The following is a 16504-nucleotide window of genomic DNA, read 5'->3' as shown; positions in this document are numbered from 1 at the left end:
TTTGTACGTGTTACCAAATCTTTTTCCAGAAAAGTTGTTCCAGTTATAAATACTAAACAGCACCAGGAATGATGGCTTTCACCTTTGCAGTACTAGCTGTTACCAGTTTCTTTTCATCTTAACTAGAAGAATGGGTTATTTTGCCCTATAACTTTCTTTCTTTTTTTTATTTTATTGTCAGTTTTTCTACTGTTTTTCTAAATCTTTTACATGTTTAATTATGAAATATTTCAAGAATGTGAAAAATATTAGAAAATAATATGGAATCCATTGTTTTTGCCTTCCTTTCCTTCATTATGGGCTCAGTTGTCATCTTCCTAAAGTACATACTTAAATATTTCATTAACTTTAGGTCTTTAATGTAAACCATCAGTCTTTATCTGAAAATGTTTTTATTTCAACTCTTGCTTTTGAATGATATTTCAACTGAGTGTAGAGTTTTTAAGTTGATCGTTGTTTTTCCTGAGTGGTTTGAAAGATAATGATTTTATTGTAATCTGACTGGTCTTGTTGCTCTTGAGAAACCTATTGGCAGTCCATTATAGGGAACTGATCTTTTCTTTTTGGTTTCTATTTAAGATTTATGTCCGTGCATATTACTTTTATAATTTCTCTGTTTGTGTTTAGATGTGGATATATTTATTTATCCTGCTTTAAACTCACTGTGCTTATTGAATCTATAAATTCATATCTTTACTCACTTCTGAAAATTTTGCAATGGCTTCTTGTAAGAGTTTTTTTTTAATTTTTTAAAATATTTATTCTTTAGTTGTAGTTAGTTGGACACAATATCTTGATTCCATTTATTTATTTTTATGTAGTGCTGAGGATCAAACCCATCACCCTGCACTTGCTAGGCGAGCGCTCTACCGCTGAGCCACAACCCCAGACCCCCATAGGATTTGGGTTTTGCTGTTGATTTTTAAACATATTCCAAGAGTTTCTAAATTTTATTTAAAAGCAGTATTTGGATATTGTGGTTAAAAAAAAAACAAGAGAAGACAAGTTCTTTTTTGAACATGTTAAACTTGAAATCTCTAATAGACATTCCAAGTGGAAATATTGATTAGGCTATTATATGTATGAGTCTGAAGTTCAAGCAAGTGTCCCAGACTGTGAAGATATATACAAATGTGGGAGTAGAGAAATTAGATGGTAGTCAAAACCCATGAAACCAAGAATGTAGATAAACAGGAGTTCATGGACTGATCCTGGAGTAATCCAGTGTTTTAAGAGTTAAGTAGATGAGAAAGAAACAACAGAGGAGACAGTGAGGTAAAAGAAAGTCAGGTGGAAGCCAAGGAGAAGGTGGTGATCAACTGCGGTAAATGCTTCTAGTGGCTCAAGTTGAATAGGAACTGAGAAATGACCACTGGACTTAGCAGTGCAAAGGTCATTATTGATTGTAATGTTAATGTAAGTTCTTCTGGTGGCATGGATGAGATACAAGCTTGGTTGGAGGGTTTGTGAGAGAAGATACAGGTTAGGGAGTGCAAAAGTGGACACTTTAGCCAGACACAGTGGCACATGCCTATAATCCCAGCGGCTCAGGAGGCTGAGGCAGGAGGATCACGAGTTCAAAGCCAGCCTTAGCAATAGTGAGGTGCTAAGCAACTCTAAATAAAAATACAAAATAGGCCTGGGGATGTGGCTCAGTAGACCGAGTGCCCCTATTGTACCTATTGGCATTAATATCTTCTGTTGCTATCTGTTCACATACTTGGCCCATTTGTTAATTAGGTTTTTGTTTTCTTACTGAGTGAATTATGTTTCTTATATATTTAGAATTTTAACCTCATATCAGGTACATGGCTTGCAAATATTTTCTCTCACTTTGTTTTGTCTCTTTGTTAATCATTTCCTTTGCTGAGCAGAAGCAGCTTTTTAGTTTGATGCAATTTGTTTATTTTTGCTTTGTGTTCTCAGAATCAGATCCAAAATATCATTGCCAGACCAATGTTACAGAGTTTTCCCCCTCTATTTACTTTTCTTTTTTAATACCTCTATTTCATTTATTTATTTTTATGTGGTGCTGAGGATCGAACCCAGGGCCCCGCACATACAAGGCAAGCGCTCTACCGCTAAGCCACAACCACAGCCCCTCTATTTTCTTATAATAGTTTCAGGTCTTATAGTTAAGGTTTTGTTTGTTTGTTTGTTTGTTAGAGTTTTTTTTTTATATTTTAGTTGTCATGGACCCTTACTTTATTTATTGATATGCGGTGCTGAGAATCAAACCCAGTGCCTCACACATGCTAGGTAAGCACTCTACCACTGAGCTACAACCCCAGCCCCTAATAGTTAAGTTTTTAATCCATGTTAATTTCAATTTTGTAAGTAGTGTAAGGTAAGGGTCCAGTGTTAGTTTTCTGCACATGGATCACCATTTTCCCCAACACTGTTTTTTGAAGAAACTATCCTTTCCTCATCATGTGTTCTTGGCACTTTTCTCAAAAAACCAATTGACCATCAATCCCTAACGTGCGCGCATACACACACACACACTCACACACCCAACAAAAACAAATCAACTTCCCATAAATGTGTAGGTTTATTTCTGGGCTTTCTATCCTATTCCATTGGTGAGCATATCTGTTTTTATGCCACTGCCCATGTCGTTTTTATTACAGTTTCTTTATAATGTTTTTTGTATTTTTAAGGTTTTTCTATGTAATTTTTTTATATATATAATGTATGTTGAAGTCAGGTAACGCAGTGCTTCTGTGTTTGTGTCCCGCCCCCAAAGTTTGTTTTAGCTACTTTGAGTCTTATGATTCCGTACAGATTCAAATCTCTAAGCCCCAAGTTTTTAGTTCTGCAGGTATTTTAACAACACTGACACAGGTGCTTTAAAATGGTTTGGAAATCATGATCTAGAGCTTATATATTCTTTATTATCATTAAGTATGAAATACAGATTGTCCTAAAAATAGGACACTGAGGCAATATAGTATCACATTTAGAACACAGCAAATATCTCTTGAAACCCAACAAATTTATATCATTCTTGTCTTTTTTCACAAGTTTAAATAATCCATGCATTTATAATATACACAGCAGTTATTTGAGTGAGCAAAGGTCAGTACTTTTTTTTTTTTTTTTTCCTCTAATAGAAGTGGAGTGTTTGGAAACCAATCAGTCATGTTTATCCACACCACCACTGAAATTGCTACAGGTCCTACCACTTTTGGTTGAGTCATGTTGGCTCTGGTCTTCTTTCCATTGCTGAACTTTGGTGAGGGATTCCAACATATCATAGCTTGTACTAACAATGGTGAATTTATTATCTAACCATTTTATAATGAGAATTTCATTATTTGTATCGAATCCATAATCATATGGCCCTCTTCCTTGATTTTTCATCAGTGTTGTCAGTTTCAGAGGACACTTTTAGTCTGTTTTCCCTTATGGTGCCTGTAGCTTGTAATCCAATAATTCAATAAGTGCCAATAAGTCATAAGCAGTTAATAAATTGATGGGGGAAAAAAAAGCATGGTTGTTTATTCTCTATCACTTCAACCATCTGTAGAACTACCTGACTCCCAAGCAAAAGATCATCATTGTGTCCTTCTCAAGCACTTTCTCATTAAAACAAGTCAAAGTTATAGCAACATCCTGATAACTCCACACAGTGCCCAGAATCATGACCAAGTCTTGTGGACTTCTCTCCTGTAAATTGTTTTAGCAAATTCTGTTCATAATATCTGATAATCATATTATCCATATTTCATTCAGTTAGCATAAAGAAAAAAACTATTTACAAAAGTTTGGAACAGCTTTAATCATATTATCCATATTTCATCCAGTTAGCATAAAGAAAAAACTATTTATAAAGGTATGGACAGTTTGTGGGAACTAACCAGATATGATGCAATACCCACGGATTACCAACAGAAGGTGGCAATTATTACCCATTGTGTTATCAACAGCTAGCAAAACCAGTGAGTGCTGAAGCTGTGGCTCTGTGTAGAGTTTCAGCCTCAGCCAATTTGTGGTTTGTGACATAGGATCATGGAGATTAAGTATTCTTGTCTCATTTCTGGAAGTCCTTTCCATTGGGCAAGTTCAGAGGGAAAACCTGGTCCTTAGCATTCAGCCTCTTAGAACTCAAGGTAGGATAGAGAAGGGCAAAGATGAATTTTGATGTACAAACTGAGAATGAGGGCAGGTTAATTTCATTTCTGCATCCCAGAATGTCCATGTAGTACACTGCAAATGACTATGCAGTATACATTGTCCCAGTATCCCATTTATAGGATAGGTATTTCCACCATTAATAATCTGAAATATAGTGCATTCCTCAAAATAAAATGATAAAATACTTTCATGAATTTATTTCTTAAATTTTCTGTCAGTTATGTACATAGTATTTTGTTCAATTGAACATTCAGTAGAAGTAACTTTAGGGCTGAGGCTGTATAGTTCAGTGACACAGTAATTGCCTAGCATGTGTGAGGCACTGGCTTTGATCCTTAGCATCACTAAAAATAAACAAAAGCATTCTATCTACAATTACCAAAGAAGAAGAAGGAGAAGAAGAAGTTTGGGCCATTTTCAAAATGAATTTTAAAATAGTTTAAAACATTCTAATCATCTATTGTCTCAAAAGAATAGAACTCTAAAAACATAATTATTTCAAAGTTACTGTAATATTACTGTAATTGTTGCTTAATTTAAGTGTTTATAGATGTTCCACATCTGGGACCATGGGACAAAATGAGTTAAGGATTTTTTTTTCTATTTCAATTAAAAAAATGATATTGGAATTTTGATAGGGATAGTATTGAATCTGCAGATTGCTTTGAGTACTGTGGACATTTTTACAATATTAATTATTCCAATCCACAAACATGGGCTATCCTGCCATTTGTATTTTCTTTAAGTTCTTTTATCAGTGTCTTATAATTTTCAACTTACAGGTCTTTTTCCTCCTTAATTAAGTTGACATTTAAGTTTTTTTGTTTTTGTTGTGAATGGTGTTGTTTTCTTAATATCCTTTTTGGATAATTCGTTATCAGTGTGTAGAAATGCTAATGATTTTTATAGGTTGGATTTTGTACCCTGAAACTGTACTGAATTTGTTTATTAGTTTTAACAGGGTTTTTTGTTTGTTTGTTTGTTTTGGTGGATCTTTAGTTTTTCTGATCATGTCATCAGTAAATAGAGACTTTTTCACTTCTTGCTTTCCTATTTGGTTGAATTTTATTTCCTCCTCTTGCTGTGGCTTGGTAGTACAATGTCAAAAAGAAGTGGTGAGAATGAATCTCCTTATTTCACCCTGATCTAAGAGGAAGAGCTTTCACTTCCAGCTGGGTTTGTCATGTGCAGCCTTGACTTTGAAGTGCATTTATTTATTTTTATGTGCTGCTGAGGTTCAAACCTAGCATCTCGCACATGCTAGGCAAGCGTTCTGCAGCTGAGCCACAACCCCAGCACCTTACTAATTTTTTTAATATGTAAAACCATCCTTCCATCATAAGAATATGTCTCACTTTATTGTGAGCTATGATTTTTTAATCAAACTAAATCTTTTTTCTTTTTTTCTTTTTTTTTTTGGGGGGGTGGGGTAGGTGGATACATACCTTTGTTTTATTTATTTATTTTTATGTGGTGCTGAGGATCAAACCCAGTGCCTCACATGTGATAAGTAAGGGCTCTACCACTGAGCTGTAACACCAGCTCTTATCAAACTAAATATTAATTGTCCTTTTAAAATTCTTGTAATGTGATTATTATACTAAACATTTCATAATAGTTGCTTCTTTCACATTAACAAAATATATATTTTGGCTCTTGCTTGGGCTAACTGTACATGTGTTTAGACATTATTTGATTATAATAACCTCTGCTAACAAAAACGAAAGTCAGATCTTTCTCTGAGCTCTAGTTCTCATTAATCCCTTCACAAACAAAGGCATTGGTTGATTTACATCTTATGTTCACTAAGAATTTTAGCTATTTTAGTAGTGAATTATCAAAGTATATATGATATATAGTGATTAACAAGTAATTAGATCAACTTTTGTATATCCTTCGTGTAAAATGGACTTGGAAAATCTCCCTACTAGAGATATAATTGCACTTAACATGACAAAACCTGTTGTAAAGTCACCTAGCTAACGATTGAATCCTCTTTATAACCTGTGATCTGCTAAGATACTTGGCAGCTCCTGAATTTCTGCTTATCACTGATAAGCTCTTTCTCATGATAAGCCTAAATTGGTTTCACACAATTACAGTTTGCTTCTATACCCTTTTGAACCACCTCTCCTGTTTCACCTGAGTCTTTTCTCCCTATTAAAATATTGATATTCTCTCCCATGTCTAATGTGATTTTGAGTCTTTTCAGCATTATCATATCTTTATTAGTGTTCCTTTTCAAACACAGTGCTCACAACTGGGCCCAGTGGCACATTCTTGTAATCCCAGCTACTCAGGAGGCTGAGGCAAGAGGATCACAAGTTCAAAGCCAGCAATTTAGGAAGACCCTATGCAACTTAGTGAGATCCTGTCTCAAAATAAAAAGGGCTGGGGATGTGGCTCAGTGGTTAAGCATGCCCTGGGTTCAATTCCCAATACCAACAAACAACAAACAAACCGTGAGCTGGTTAAAACCAAAGACATTCTTTCTGAATTCAATAAAAATGTCCATATATTGGAGATATTTAGCACTTTCTGTTTGCACTGTCCTTCACTGGGAAATTGCAAATAAATAAATAATTCTTAAGGAGCTCACAACCTAGTGGGGGAATAGATGCACAGAAAACATTTCAGCATGGTAATTGGTATAATGGAATAGAAGTAGGTTAGAATAGAAGTACAGTGGAAAGTTTCTGTGCCCTTCAGGCAGAGACTTCCTTCCAGGTTACAGCTGTCCTTTTAGTCAAAAAGTGAAAAACCACCTAACACCTATTTTCTCTTTCCCCATCTTGTTCACAAGGGCTGGCATAAGACCCTGGCATTTGCCTGCTGAAATCAGCCCATATTCTTTTTACCACATTTCTCTAGTCCACCAGCCTATTACCCTGCAGAAGAAAAGAAAGGAAGGAAGTTATTATTAGCCTGATTTTAAATGTAATTTTAATAGTTTACATGTTTTATATTTACACACACATATTCAGGAGTATATGTGTAATAGATCTCGAACACCAGAAATAAAAAATAAAGGCAGATTTGCAAACTTTGAAATTCCTCTATTGTTATCATTGAAATTACAAGTTTGGCTTTGAGCTTTCTGATAGCCAGAGCAAAAGAGAAACATCATATAGTTCTGAGAAAGAAACTTCCTTTTCTTTTTTTTTAAGAAAAAGTTTTTCTTAGAATTCTGTTTCCTAAATTTTGTTTTTGATGAAATTTTCAAAGACAGATTTAATGACAAAGACTAAGGTAACTTTACTTGAAGAAGGAAAGAAATGCAAACAAATTCACTGAGGACATGTGTGCAGACCCACCTCGGCTTTCTCAGAACAGTTCTCTCTCAGCTGCAGTTTTTGAGATATGTCAGGTTGTTTCTTCTAGTTCCCTTCAGTCTCTGGGTAGGTCAATAAATTGAACACTTACATATCCACACAACCTATGGTGAAATAAATCTAGGAAATGTGAGTTAAACAAGTGTCTTTACAGGAGGACTTCTCTTTAAAAGGCTGCGTACGTTGTAAATCTCCCAGAGGGAGTTCTCTTAACTTAAATTTGACCATAGAACCCCCTTTTTGATGGCACCATCTATTCTGTGGAGCATAAATTGGGGAACAGAGGACTGAATATTTACATATTCTTCCAACACCATCTTCAAAGAGAAGGAATATGACAGTCACCTTGAAATATATTTGTCAACCCCAGCTAAGAGTAGGCATTAGACAATGCATTCTCTCCTCTCTCTCTCTCTCTCTCTCTCTCTCTCTCTCTCTCTCACCCACCCCCCTCAGGATGATGTTGTCTGTTTCTCCCAAGTCTTCTCATTTTCATATAATGAAACCAGAGTACTAGCCCCACACTGCCTTTTTTGAGATGAAACTATGATCAGGACAAACCAAGATCTTGTTGTCACTTGGCAGCTTGGTTAGACTTCTTTAGAACCCCTGTCACAGCAGTTAACTTTGCTGAATTTGTGACTAGATCAAGGTTTGCCATTACTTTGTACCTGGCCTCCATCTCACTTACAATGTCGTTATTTATAGAAGTCTAACATGTTTTTTTTGTAAAGTCATTTTTAAAAAAATGTGTTAAAACAAGCACTATAACAGTGATTTTTTTTTAAATAAGCTCAAGCAGGGTTACATTTTTAAAATACACTAATGGAAATTAAATGTTATTAATTTAGAATCATGCAGTATTGGTTTTGGATATGCATATTATAATTATAAATTTCTTTTTATATCTAACATTTGTCTTCTCTTCCTTTAAATTCCTATGCATATTCCTTTGTGTTAGTGTAGACAACTTCCTTATAACCTATAATATCTATAAAATACAGGAATATTGTCAAATTGAAATGTAGTTTTGAAGCCATTTTTATTTTATTCTTCAGTTGAATTTTTCAAGCTCTTTGCAGTTTTAAAAGGAATATTGACAACATCATATGAATTACCATTTTTCTCTTATTTCCCATGGATGGGACTACAAAGTCAGCTAACAAAATTAATTTCCTAGCTTTTGTGTGACCAGGATTTTCCACTTTCTTTGTCTTCTAAACTCTAGGTACAGGAGCTCCATGAAGAGGAGGCACAGTGGGTGAACTATGATGAGGACGAGTTGTGTGTGAAGATGCAGCTGGCCGATGGGATATTTGAGACCTTGATCAAAGATACTATTGATGTTCTGAATCAGATCAGTGAAAAACAGGGGAGAATGCTACTTGTGTGACATCTTGCAAATAAATTGAACACTGAGTGCTAACATGAGTCCTGGGCCTTTCTGCCTCCTGATAGACACCCCATCTCCATCATAGCAAGAGTGCTTCCGGACCTTGCACCTCTTCTTATGGACTGCTGTTTTAGAACTCATGAGACAATGCAGTATATCTGGTATTACAGCCTTTGCCTTTAGAGACTGTCCACTGGATTACTTGGTTATTTTTGATGGGCAGGGTCACACTCCTGATGTTGAGACGCAGTATAACCCTATACTTCTTGTTAATACCCTTCCTAGATCTCAGAAGAGGGCTGAGAACACCAGAAGCACCTCTGAGCTTAGACAAGGGTGTCACTTCTTGAGTCTGAAGTCAGGCAAGCAAGATACATAGATCAATTCGTCATATTATTTTTGAAATGTAATCCTGTTCTATACCATGAAAGTCATAATGGACATTATAGTATTAAACAGTATTAAACTCTTAACCACTTCTAAAATAGGCATGTTTAGGGTCTGCCTATTTCACATTCTGGAGTTTATTCCATTGCTTTTTGAAGACCATTTTCTTCCATTGTCGCAATTGAGCAGCACCAAGCGGACTGTGAAGTTAACAGAAATAAATGGTAGCCTTGCTTTCTGAGCACCACCTAAAGAACTGTAAACCTTTGTGTTACACTTATTTTTCCTGTCTGGGCATGAAAACAGAAATGCCCCACTGAAGACTGGCTCAAAGGACTTCTGCAGGGCTGGTTCCTCTGCCCCTTTTCTTACCCCTGCACTTTTCTTACTCGTCCTGAACCTCTACCAGCTGCTCCCAGAATCAGATACTCAGGACCATCTCAGGCATCCAGGCATGGCAAAAGTGGAAATAATTCATTTTGGCCTTCAAACTTTCAACTCCCATCTCTCCCCAAGAAGTCAGAGACGCTGTTACTTGAATGATTTAGGAAATGAGTGTGTGCACCAAAGACAAAAAGATATTGTCTGTAGTTTGTGTGCTTGTTTTGCTCTATGGAACTTTTTTTAATTTATTTTAAGATAAATTATTAAGTTGAAAACGTGCGTCCCTATTCAGAAGTGAAAGATTCTTCTTGTAATAGTTAAACCTCCGTCTTGAAGCTTCTGTGGTTCATAGTCTTTGCACAGGAAACCTATGGTTTTAACAAACCCAAACACACATGGAAGAGGTCAGTTAAATTCAGTGAAAAGAAGATGAGCTTTCCTAAGATCACCTGCAGTAGCCGGAATGGGATAAATGATTTAAAGACACTGTAAAATTTAATTCTGCCTCTCTTACAGCATTGCTTTTCACAACTATTACCTGTATCTGAAACAAATCTAGACTCCAGCTGCTACATTCGAGCATAGAAGATGCTCTCCTGGGACCTCAGTACCTGCCTTCCTGCCTGGTTCCTCTGAATCAGTCCCCTCCCTCTTCACATAATCTAGAAGAATGTGGATAATCTTAGGCGTGAATGTAAATGCCTTAACCTTGAAGGTCCTGATTAGAAGCATGATATAAGACATCCACTGGATTCATAGTTACAAATATCCTGGAATGTTATAGCTTCAAAATGTGTTAGAAAAACCCCAAAGATGGTATGATATTTTAAGTGTGCACGTTTTTTCATTTCTGCATCTTTCCTCCACACTCGCCTTTGTGTCTTAAGTGTCTCACTATGCACACGTCCGTTCATCTTCAGTTTCACCCTGTCATTACAAGAAACTTCCTGAAGTAATCATTGGAATATTTGCATTTTGCACAATGACTGGTGTGATAGCTCTTGACAAATAAGGAAAGCACTGAAATATTGTGATTGGGCCTGGGGAAATGCTCAGATTGATGTATTAACAGCATTTCTTCTGTGCCTTTGATGTTGAGCTGTAGTCTTGTAGCCATAATGAGCAAATTGACTAAGAGAAACAAAGGTTTCTCGGGGTTATTAACCAGTAGTGTGGAAATATTATTTTCATGTGGCCAAGGAAAAGCAAAGACATTTCTTTCCACTTTGGTTACTTGTGGCAAAAACATCATATCAGCATCCTTTGGCTGTTTGTAGGATCACATTGTCCTTATAATACTGAAACTTTACAGCTGCTGTAAATTTTTTATAAATGAATATCAAAGTACTATAATAGGAATCTAGTTGTTTTTCTACATCTTCATTATTTGGACCTAAAGTCAGTTTTTAATAAGAAAATTTATCTTTACTCCTTATGACATTATGACTCCAGGAAAGGAAAAGAGTGCTGCTGTAAGTCCATGGCGGCAGGGATCTGGACTCGGAGCCCCGGAGGAAAGGCTGCCAAGAATACAGCAGTGGCGTCCTGCTCTCCGCCAGCTGTCTCTGCCACCCAGAGTCCAGGGCTCCATAGAGGGGCAGGAGAGTCTTACTCGTTGTTAGAAATGATCATCCATAGTTTGGGAGCAGAAACAAAGGAATTTATAATTAACAGATTTCTGATTATTTTAACCACTTGGATCTAATTGAAGTAGGTTTATCGTTAGGAATGGTAAACATGGATACCCAGCCACTCATTCCGCACTGGGATCTTTTTAATCAAACTCTGCCTCTTAACCAAGAACCTAAAGAGTCCCTCTTTCTAATCTTTGCTCCTTATCCCCGCACCCCATCCTCTTTTCAGTCTTCATAATTCCTCTAAGAAAAATATCTTTGCATCAGCAGTAATATCTTTTAGAATAGCACTATCAGAATTTAGTAGTAAACCAACATGTAGGCTTCAGATCTACTTCTGAGTCCAAAACAATTTGTGCTCTCCAGAGCAGTTGACTCTGGGTTAAATAAGTACAGGGTATAGATTCCCTCTTCAGGTCTAAACAGGAATTTTTACTCTAGGGAAAGTGGGAAGAGCTCAAAAGTAGTTAATAAGGAAGGTAATTTGTTTTTCTTTTTCCTAAAAGAAAAGAAAATTCCTTCTGTGACTACAGGTCTCTGAGAAATTATCTTTCAAAAGAGATTTCGTTGCTCATCAGAGTGTTGTGGCCTATTGATAAAAAAAAAAAAAACAATTTTGTTCACTTTCTTGTCTTGAAAAAAAGTGGCCTTAGCTTTTTGCAATACTTGAATAAAGTGTGTACTCGCAAAAGAATTTCTGTAGCACAGCGTTAGAGACTCATAACTTTTCTGCAAGAAATTCAAACTTACATCTTCCTTTTACTACCTTAAAAATACTAGTGAATAAAACATTAATTCAAAGAGCAAGCGATAGAAACTACAATGATGTTTAATGCAAATTGTAGGAATTTACATGTTTACAAACCATCTTAAACTGGTTGTGCAGCAATTCAATAAAATATCTTTGTATTATAAAAATGTGAAGAAAAAATGTAAACTGATGTAAAGGAGGTACTGTCATTTTAATTAACCTATGTTTAATAGCTTTTCCTTCTGGACTTTGCAAAGCCTTCTTGGTAAATACATTGCAAAGCATTTTCTGGGAGGCTTGGCCTCCTTGTGTGTACTGTACTGTGCAGACATGAAAAATAAACCCGTTTACTGTGTACGTGTAAATCGCCTGTCATCAGGCATTTCCAGCCAATAGTCACATCCAGTGCAGCTCTGCACAGAAGACTTGGGGTGTGGTTTGTAAGTATGACCTGTAAAATAACTGGGACGAATTCCCATGTAAACCTGTGTAAATAGATTTGTTAACTAAAATGTACTTTAAGAAAAGAAAATCTGTAAATAAACTGATTTATAAGTTAGTTTCATGTCAGGTGTCCATTTTTCCACTCAGAAGCCAAGTTCAGAAAAGGAGTTCTCAGACTATTCAGTTCTTGCTGATTTCTCATTGGGTTGCAGGGCACTCAGGCTCGGGCAATAAGATTGGGTAAGCTATTCATGCTTTGTACATGGCACCATCACAAATCTCAAGGGACTTTGAAAAATGATCACTTATTCCACAGATTGCCATTTTGCACCACTTTGGTATTCTTGGCCCTGTGTTTGCTGAGTGCTAGGTAGATTGCAAAGGGGACAGGCATAGATGGTCCTTGATTTCATGGAGCTTGGAGTCTGTTGAAAGAAAATCATTGAAAAATAACTCAAAAGAGGCTGGAGGTATAGCTCAGTGGTGTTTGCCTCCCATGTGTGAGGCCCTGGGTTCTATCCCAAGCCTTGCAAAATATAAACATAATTTGAAAAATAGTGCATGACGACTGTAACAAGTGCTGCAAAGGAAGCAAACACAGAGTTGGAGAATATCTTCTGAAAGGGCAGGAGACAGTTCCCTGGTAACTTACAACTTTGTGTTTGTTTTTTTGAGATGGAGTTTCTCTGTTGTCCTGCTGGCCTTGAATCGAGTTCATTCGATCCTGCCTCAGCCTCTCAAGTAGCTGAGGCATGCCCCACTGTACCCAGTTTATTACTTTGTTTTGAACATTAATGGGCTTTTTCTAATTCATGGCAAATGCCATTTCTCACAGAGACTTGAATTTTATTCACCCTTCCAAAATAACGTGTGGAAAAGTCCTGCACAATTAAGTGGGCCACAAAGAAGAGCAGCCAACTGATGACTAGGTGGTGGAGGGTATAATTTATTTCTGGAAATAAGAGCTTGGAGGAGAATGGAGGCAGATGTGTAGAAGAATGAAAGACTTCCAAAAACAGAAATATGCAAAAGAATGTATCATCTCTGATCCAATAGATTACAAGAAGCAACCACACTTTAGCCTAAATTCTAGATGCCTGCTGATGGTCATGCTGCTACACCTGTAACGCTTACCCGACTGTGCACAGTAAGGAAATTCTCAGAAAACCACTAACCCCAAATGGTAGCAGATTCTAATTCTCCAACTCAGAACAGATGTTTCTACTATGTGCCAGATTCTGTGGCTGGTGTTAAGGCCACAATAGTAATGATCAAATTTTGAAAAAAGACGAGATACCTGTAATCTTTAATCAAAGTATATGAAAGTGATAAATAGGAGGCTGGCAATTGACATGACAGACAGGAATGGTGATGTCATCAGAGAACAGGTGTCTCCTTGACATAACAGATGAGAATGGTGATGTCATGGGAGAACAGGGTCCCCAGAGCAGAGTCCATGGAACTCCTGGAAGAGGATTTCAACTTAGGACTAGCAGGTTCTTGGCTTACCTGAAGGAAAGGAACCTCAGCATAGGACATTCAGAGGCATAGAAACAGGCTTATTTAGAAGATTAGATACACGTGCAAGGGAAAATGTGAGCCATCTCAAGAGTGAGAGATGTGTTTTGGGGGTTTCCAGTTTTGTTTGTTTTTGTTGTTGTGTTGTTTTGTTTGGTACCAGGGATTGAACCCAGCTTTTTTTTTAAAGGAGTTGGTGAGGCATGGGTATAGGGAGGTATACAGGAATATCAGTCTGTTGATCTCAAGATGACTGTGGCTGGTCAGTCTCAGGATCTTCAGGCAGATGTGGTCCTTATTATCTGATCAGTCCCCTAAAGTATGGGTTTCTCAAAATATCTCTCTTAGCCAGGCGTGCTGGTGCACACCTGTGATCCCAGTGACTCACAGAGGCCTGATCAGGAGGATTGCAAATTCAAGGCAGTCTAGGAAAGTTGCAAGACCCTGTCTCAAAGGGTTCAGTCCACAGTATCTATCTATCTAGAGAGACAGCTAGAGAGAGTTTGTATCTCTCCTTACTTGTTGGGGGCTTGATTAACAGTGCTCAGGATGGATTTACAGGTTTCCCAGAATTTGAGAGTGACTGGCCTTAGGAAGTGAAGAGCCTGGAAAAGTTTACAGAACTTGTGAATTAATATTTATTTTTTAGTTTTAGGTGGACACAATATCTTTATTTTTATGCAGTGCTGAGGATCAAACCCAGTGCCTCACGCATGCTAGGCAAGCGCTCTACCACTGAGCCACAACACCAGCCCCTGCCTATTTTTTAAATTTCTTCTCTCCTACCTCAGCGAGACTGACATTAGTGAGAACTACATGGTGAATGCTGAGGAGAAACAAGCCAGTGCCCTACGGAAGCCTGGGAGAGCTCAGAAATTGGAGGCACTGGCCACACAGAAAAAGTCCAAAGCATGGAGGTTGGTTCACCATGCCTTGGGTGGCCTGGTGTGCAGCCAAGTGAACAGGCAGGTGAGCACTTCCCAGGGAAGAGCCCAGTGTATGACTCAAGGTCACCCAGAACAGACATTCATGCCAGGCTTAAGTGGCATGGTGAGTACTACAGCCAGAGGGGAGAAAGCACATTAGATCCCACCCTTCTCATTCCCTCAGTCTCCCATGGCCAACAGCTCCACTCCACGTGCAGCACAACCACGGGGCTGGCAGCGCCCCACTGGTGCCACTATGGAAGGACGCTCCTCCTCAGGAAGACAGAAGAGCAGGGCCAGGCTGAGGCCACTGATGTGTGAGAGTCTGAAACAGGGAAACTAGTCCTCAGGAGACATGCCCAGCACAGGTGGTAGGACTCTGGGTAAGGAGAGTTCCCAGACCTCAGGCCTGTCCTGACGTGCAGGGCAGGAAGCTGTACGTGATTGTCTTTCCCATGTGTATGTGCACACACACTAGGATGGCTCATAGAGCACATCAAATCCAGGAGGACAATCTTTTACCCTGAGTATGGAGGCACAGCCTGGTCTGAAGGGGCCTGAAAAATTTGTGTGACTGTAGTTTGCTGATAGGGCCTACCTGTCGTTTTAAGATAGCATTTTACCAGTGTCACATTTTACCAGTTGCAGGAGGATGATCAGAAGATAGCCTCCCACATACCTGGATTAAGCCAACCAAAGAGGTCAAAAATTGAGTCTGGGGACCTGGCAAGTGTACAGCTGATAGCCTCCCCCCGGTGAGGTCTTCTCCAGCTCCACATCCACTCTCCCTGCACTGCCAACACACGCACAGCAACAGCTGTTTTGCCAGCAGAGGAGTGAGGGCCATTCTGCTGTCCATCACCACCTTGTCCAGTGAGTTAGTCTTTCTGGTCTGGAGGAAATTCCAAGTCAACGACTCCTGGCCAGGCCACGAGAATGGGAGTGTGAGATGCAAGGGACTTCATCCTGGGATGACAAAGCCAGCATTGTTCGAGTTGACCTCCTGTCACCGCAGCTGTGCTAGTTCTTATCAGGGTGTTGTCATGCCAGGCACGGTGTGTCATGCCAGGCTCTGCAGAGTGAGGAAAAGGTAACATTCCTACCAGCCTCCCTCACCACAGACCTCCCCAAAGATGTTCTTGTCCGATATTTCCTTAGGAGTCCACTGCACCATTGTCAGTCCCCATCATCCATCCCGAATAGGAAGGCCACACCTCGAATGAGTTTGACATATCCATAGTGTTATCCACAGTGTTAAGGAGTCAGGGGTCCTGAGCATGACCAGTGGAACACTGTGCGCCAATGTTCTGTCAGTCTTTCCCCACTCTTTTTGGGTCCTCCAGGAGGGAGACACCTCAAGATGGCATTGGAAGGACCCTCTGGTGACACAGCTGCAGCCCTAACCCTAACTCCCTGGGGAAGTGCATTAGACTGGGAGAGAAAAAAATAAAAAGACAGTCTGGGTGTACTGAGGGTGAGATTCTGGGTGCAGCCTGTCCTTCATCCTCTCCAAGTTCAAAGCGTGTTCACAGTCTGGCATTTCTCTCCTGCTGGAGTGTGATGGCTGGTGTCTAAAGTCTGTATGGCTTAGTTAGGGA

General features: G+C 38.6%; 1 protein-coding gene across 12 annotated transcripts in view; it reads left to right on the top strand.

The window, feature by feature from the left end:
- Cep350 (centrosomal protein 350) overlaps positions 1–12577 on the top strand; it is a 163335-nt gene extending 150758 nt beyond the window's left edge. For all 12 annotated transcript variants that reach the window (XM_058574457.1, XM_058574453.1, XM_058574455.1 and 9 more), the window contains one exon: positions 8698–12577. In XM_058574457.1, coding sequence (XP_058430440.1) covers positions 8698–8862 — 165 coding nt within the window. In that variant the 3' untranslated portion in view covers positions 8863–12577. The remainder of the gene's footprint in view (positions 1–8697) is intronic.
- The last annotated feature ends 3927 nt before the right edge of the window (positions 12578–16504 follow it).

This window comes from Marmota monax, unplaced genomic scaffold, assembly GCF_021218885.2.
Source record: "Marmota monax isolate L192 unplaced genomic scaffold, Marmota_monax_Labrador192_F-V1.1 WCK01_AAM20220418_F8-fsc00055, whole genome shotgun sequence".
Lineage (NCBI taxonomy): Eukaryota > Metazoa > Chordata > Mammalia > Rodentia > Sciuridae > Marmota > Marmota monax.
This window is presented reverse-complemented; position numbering and strand designations above follow the sequence as displayed.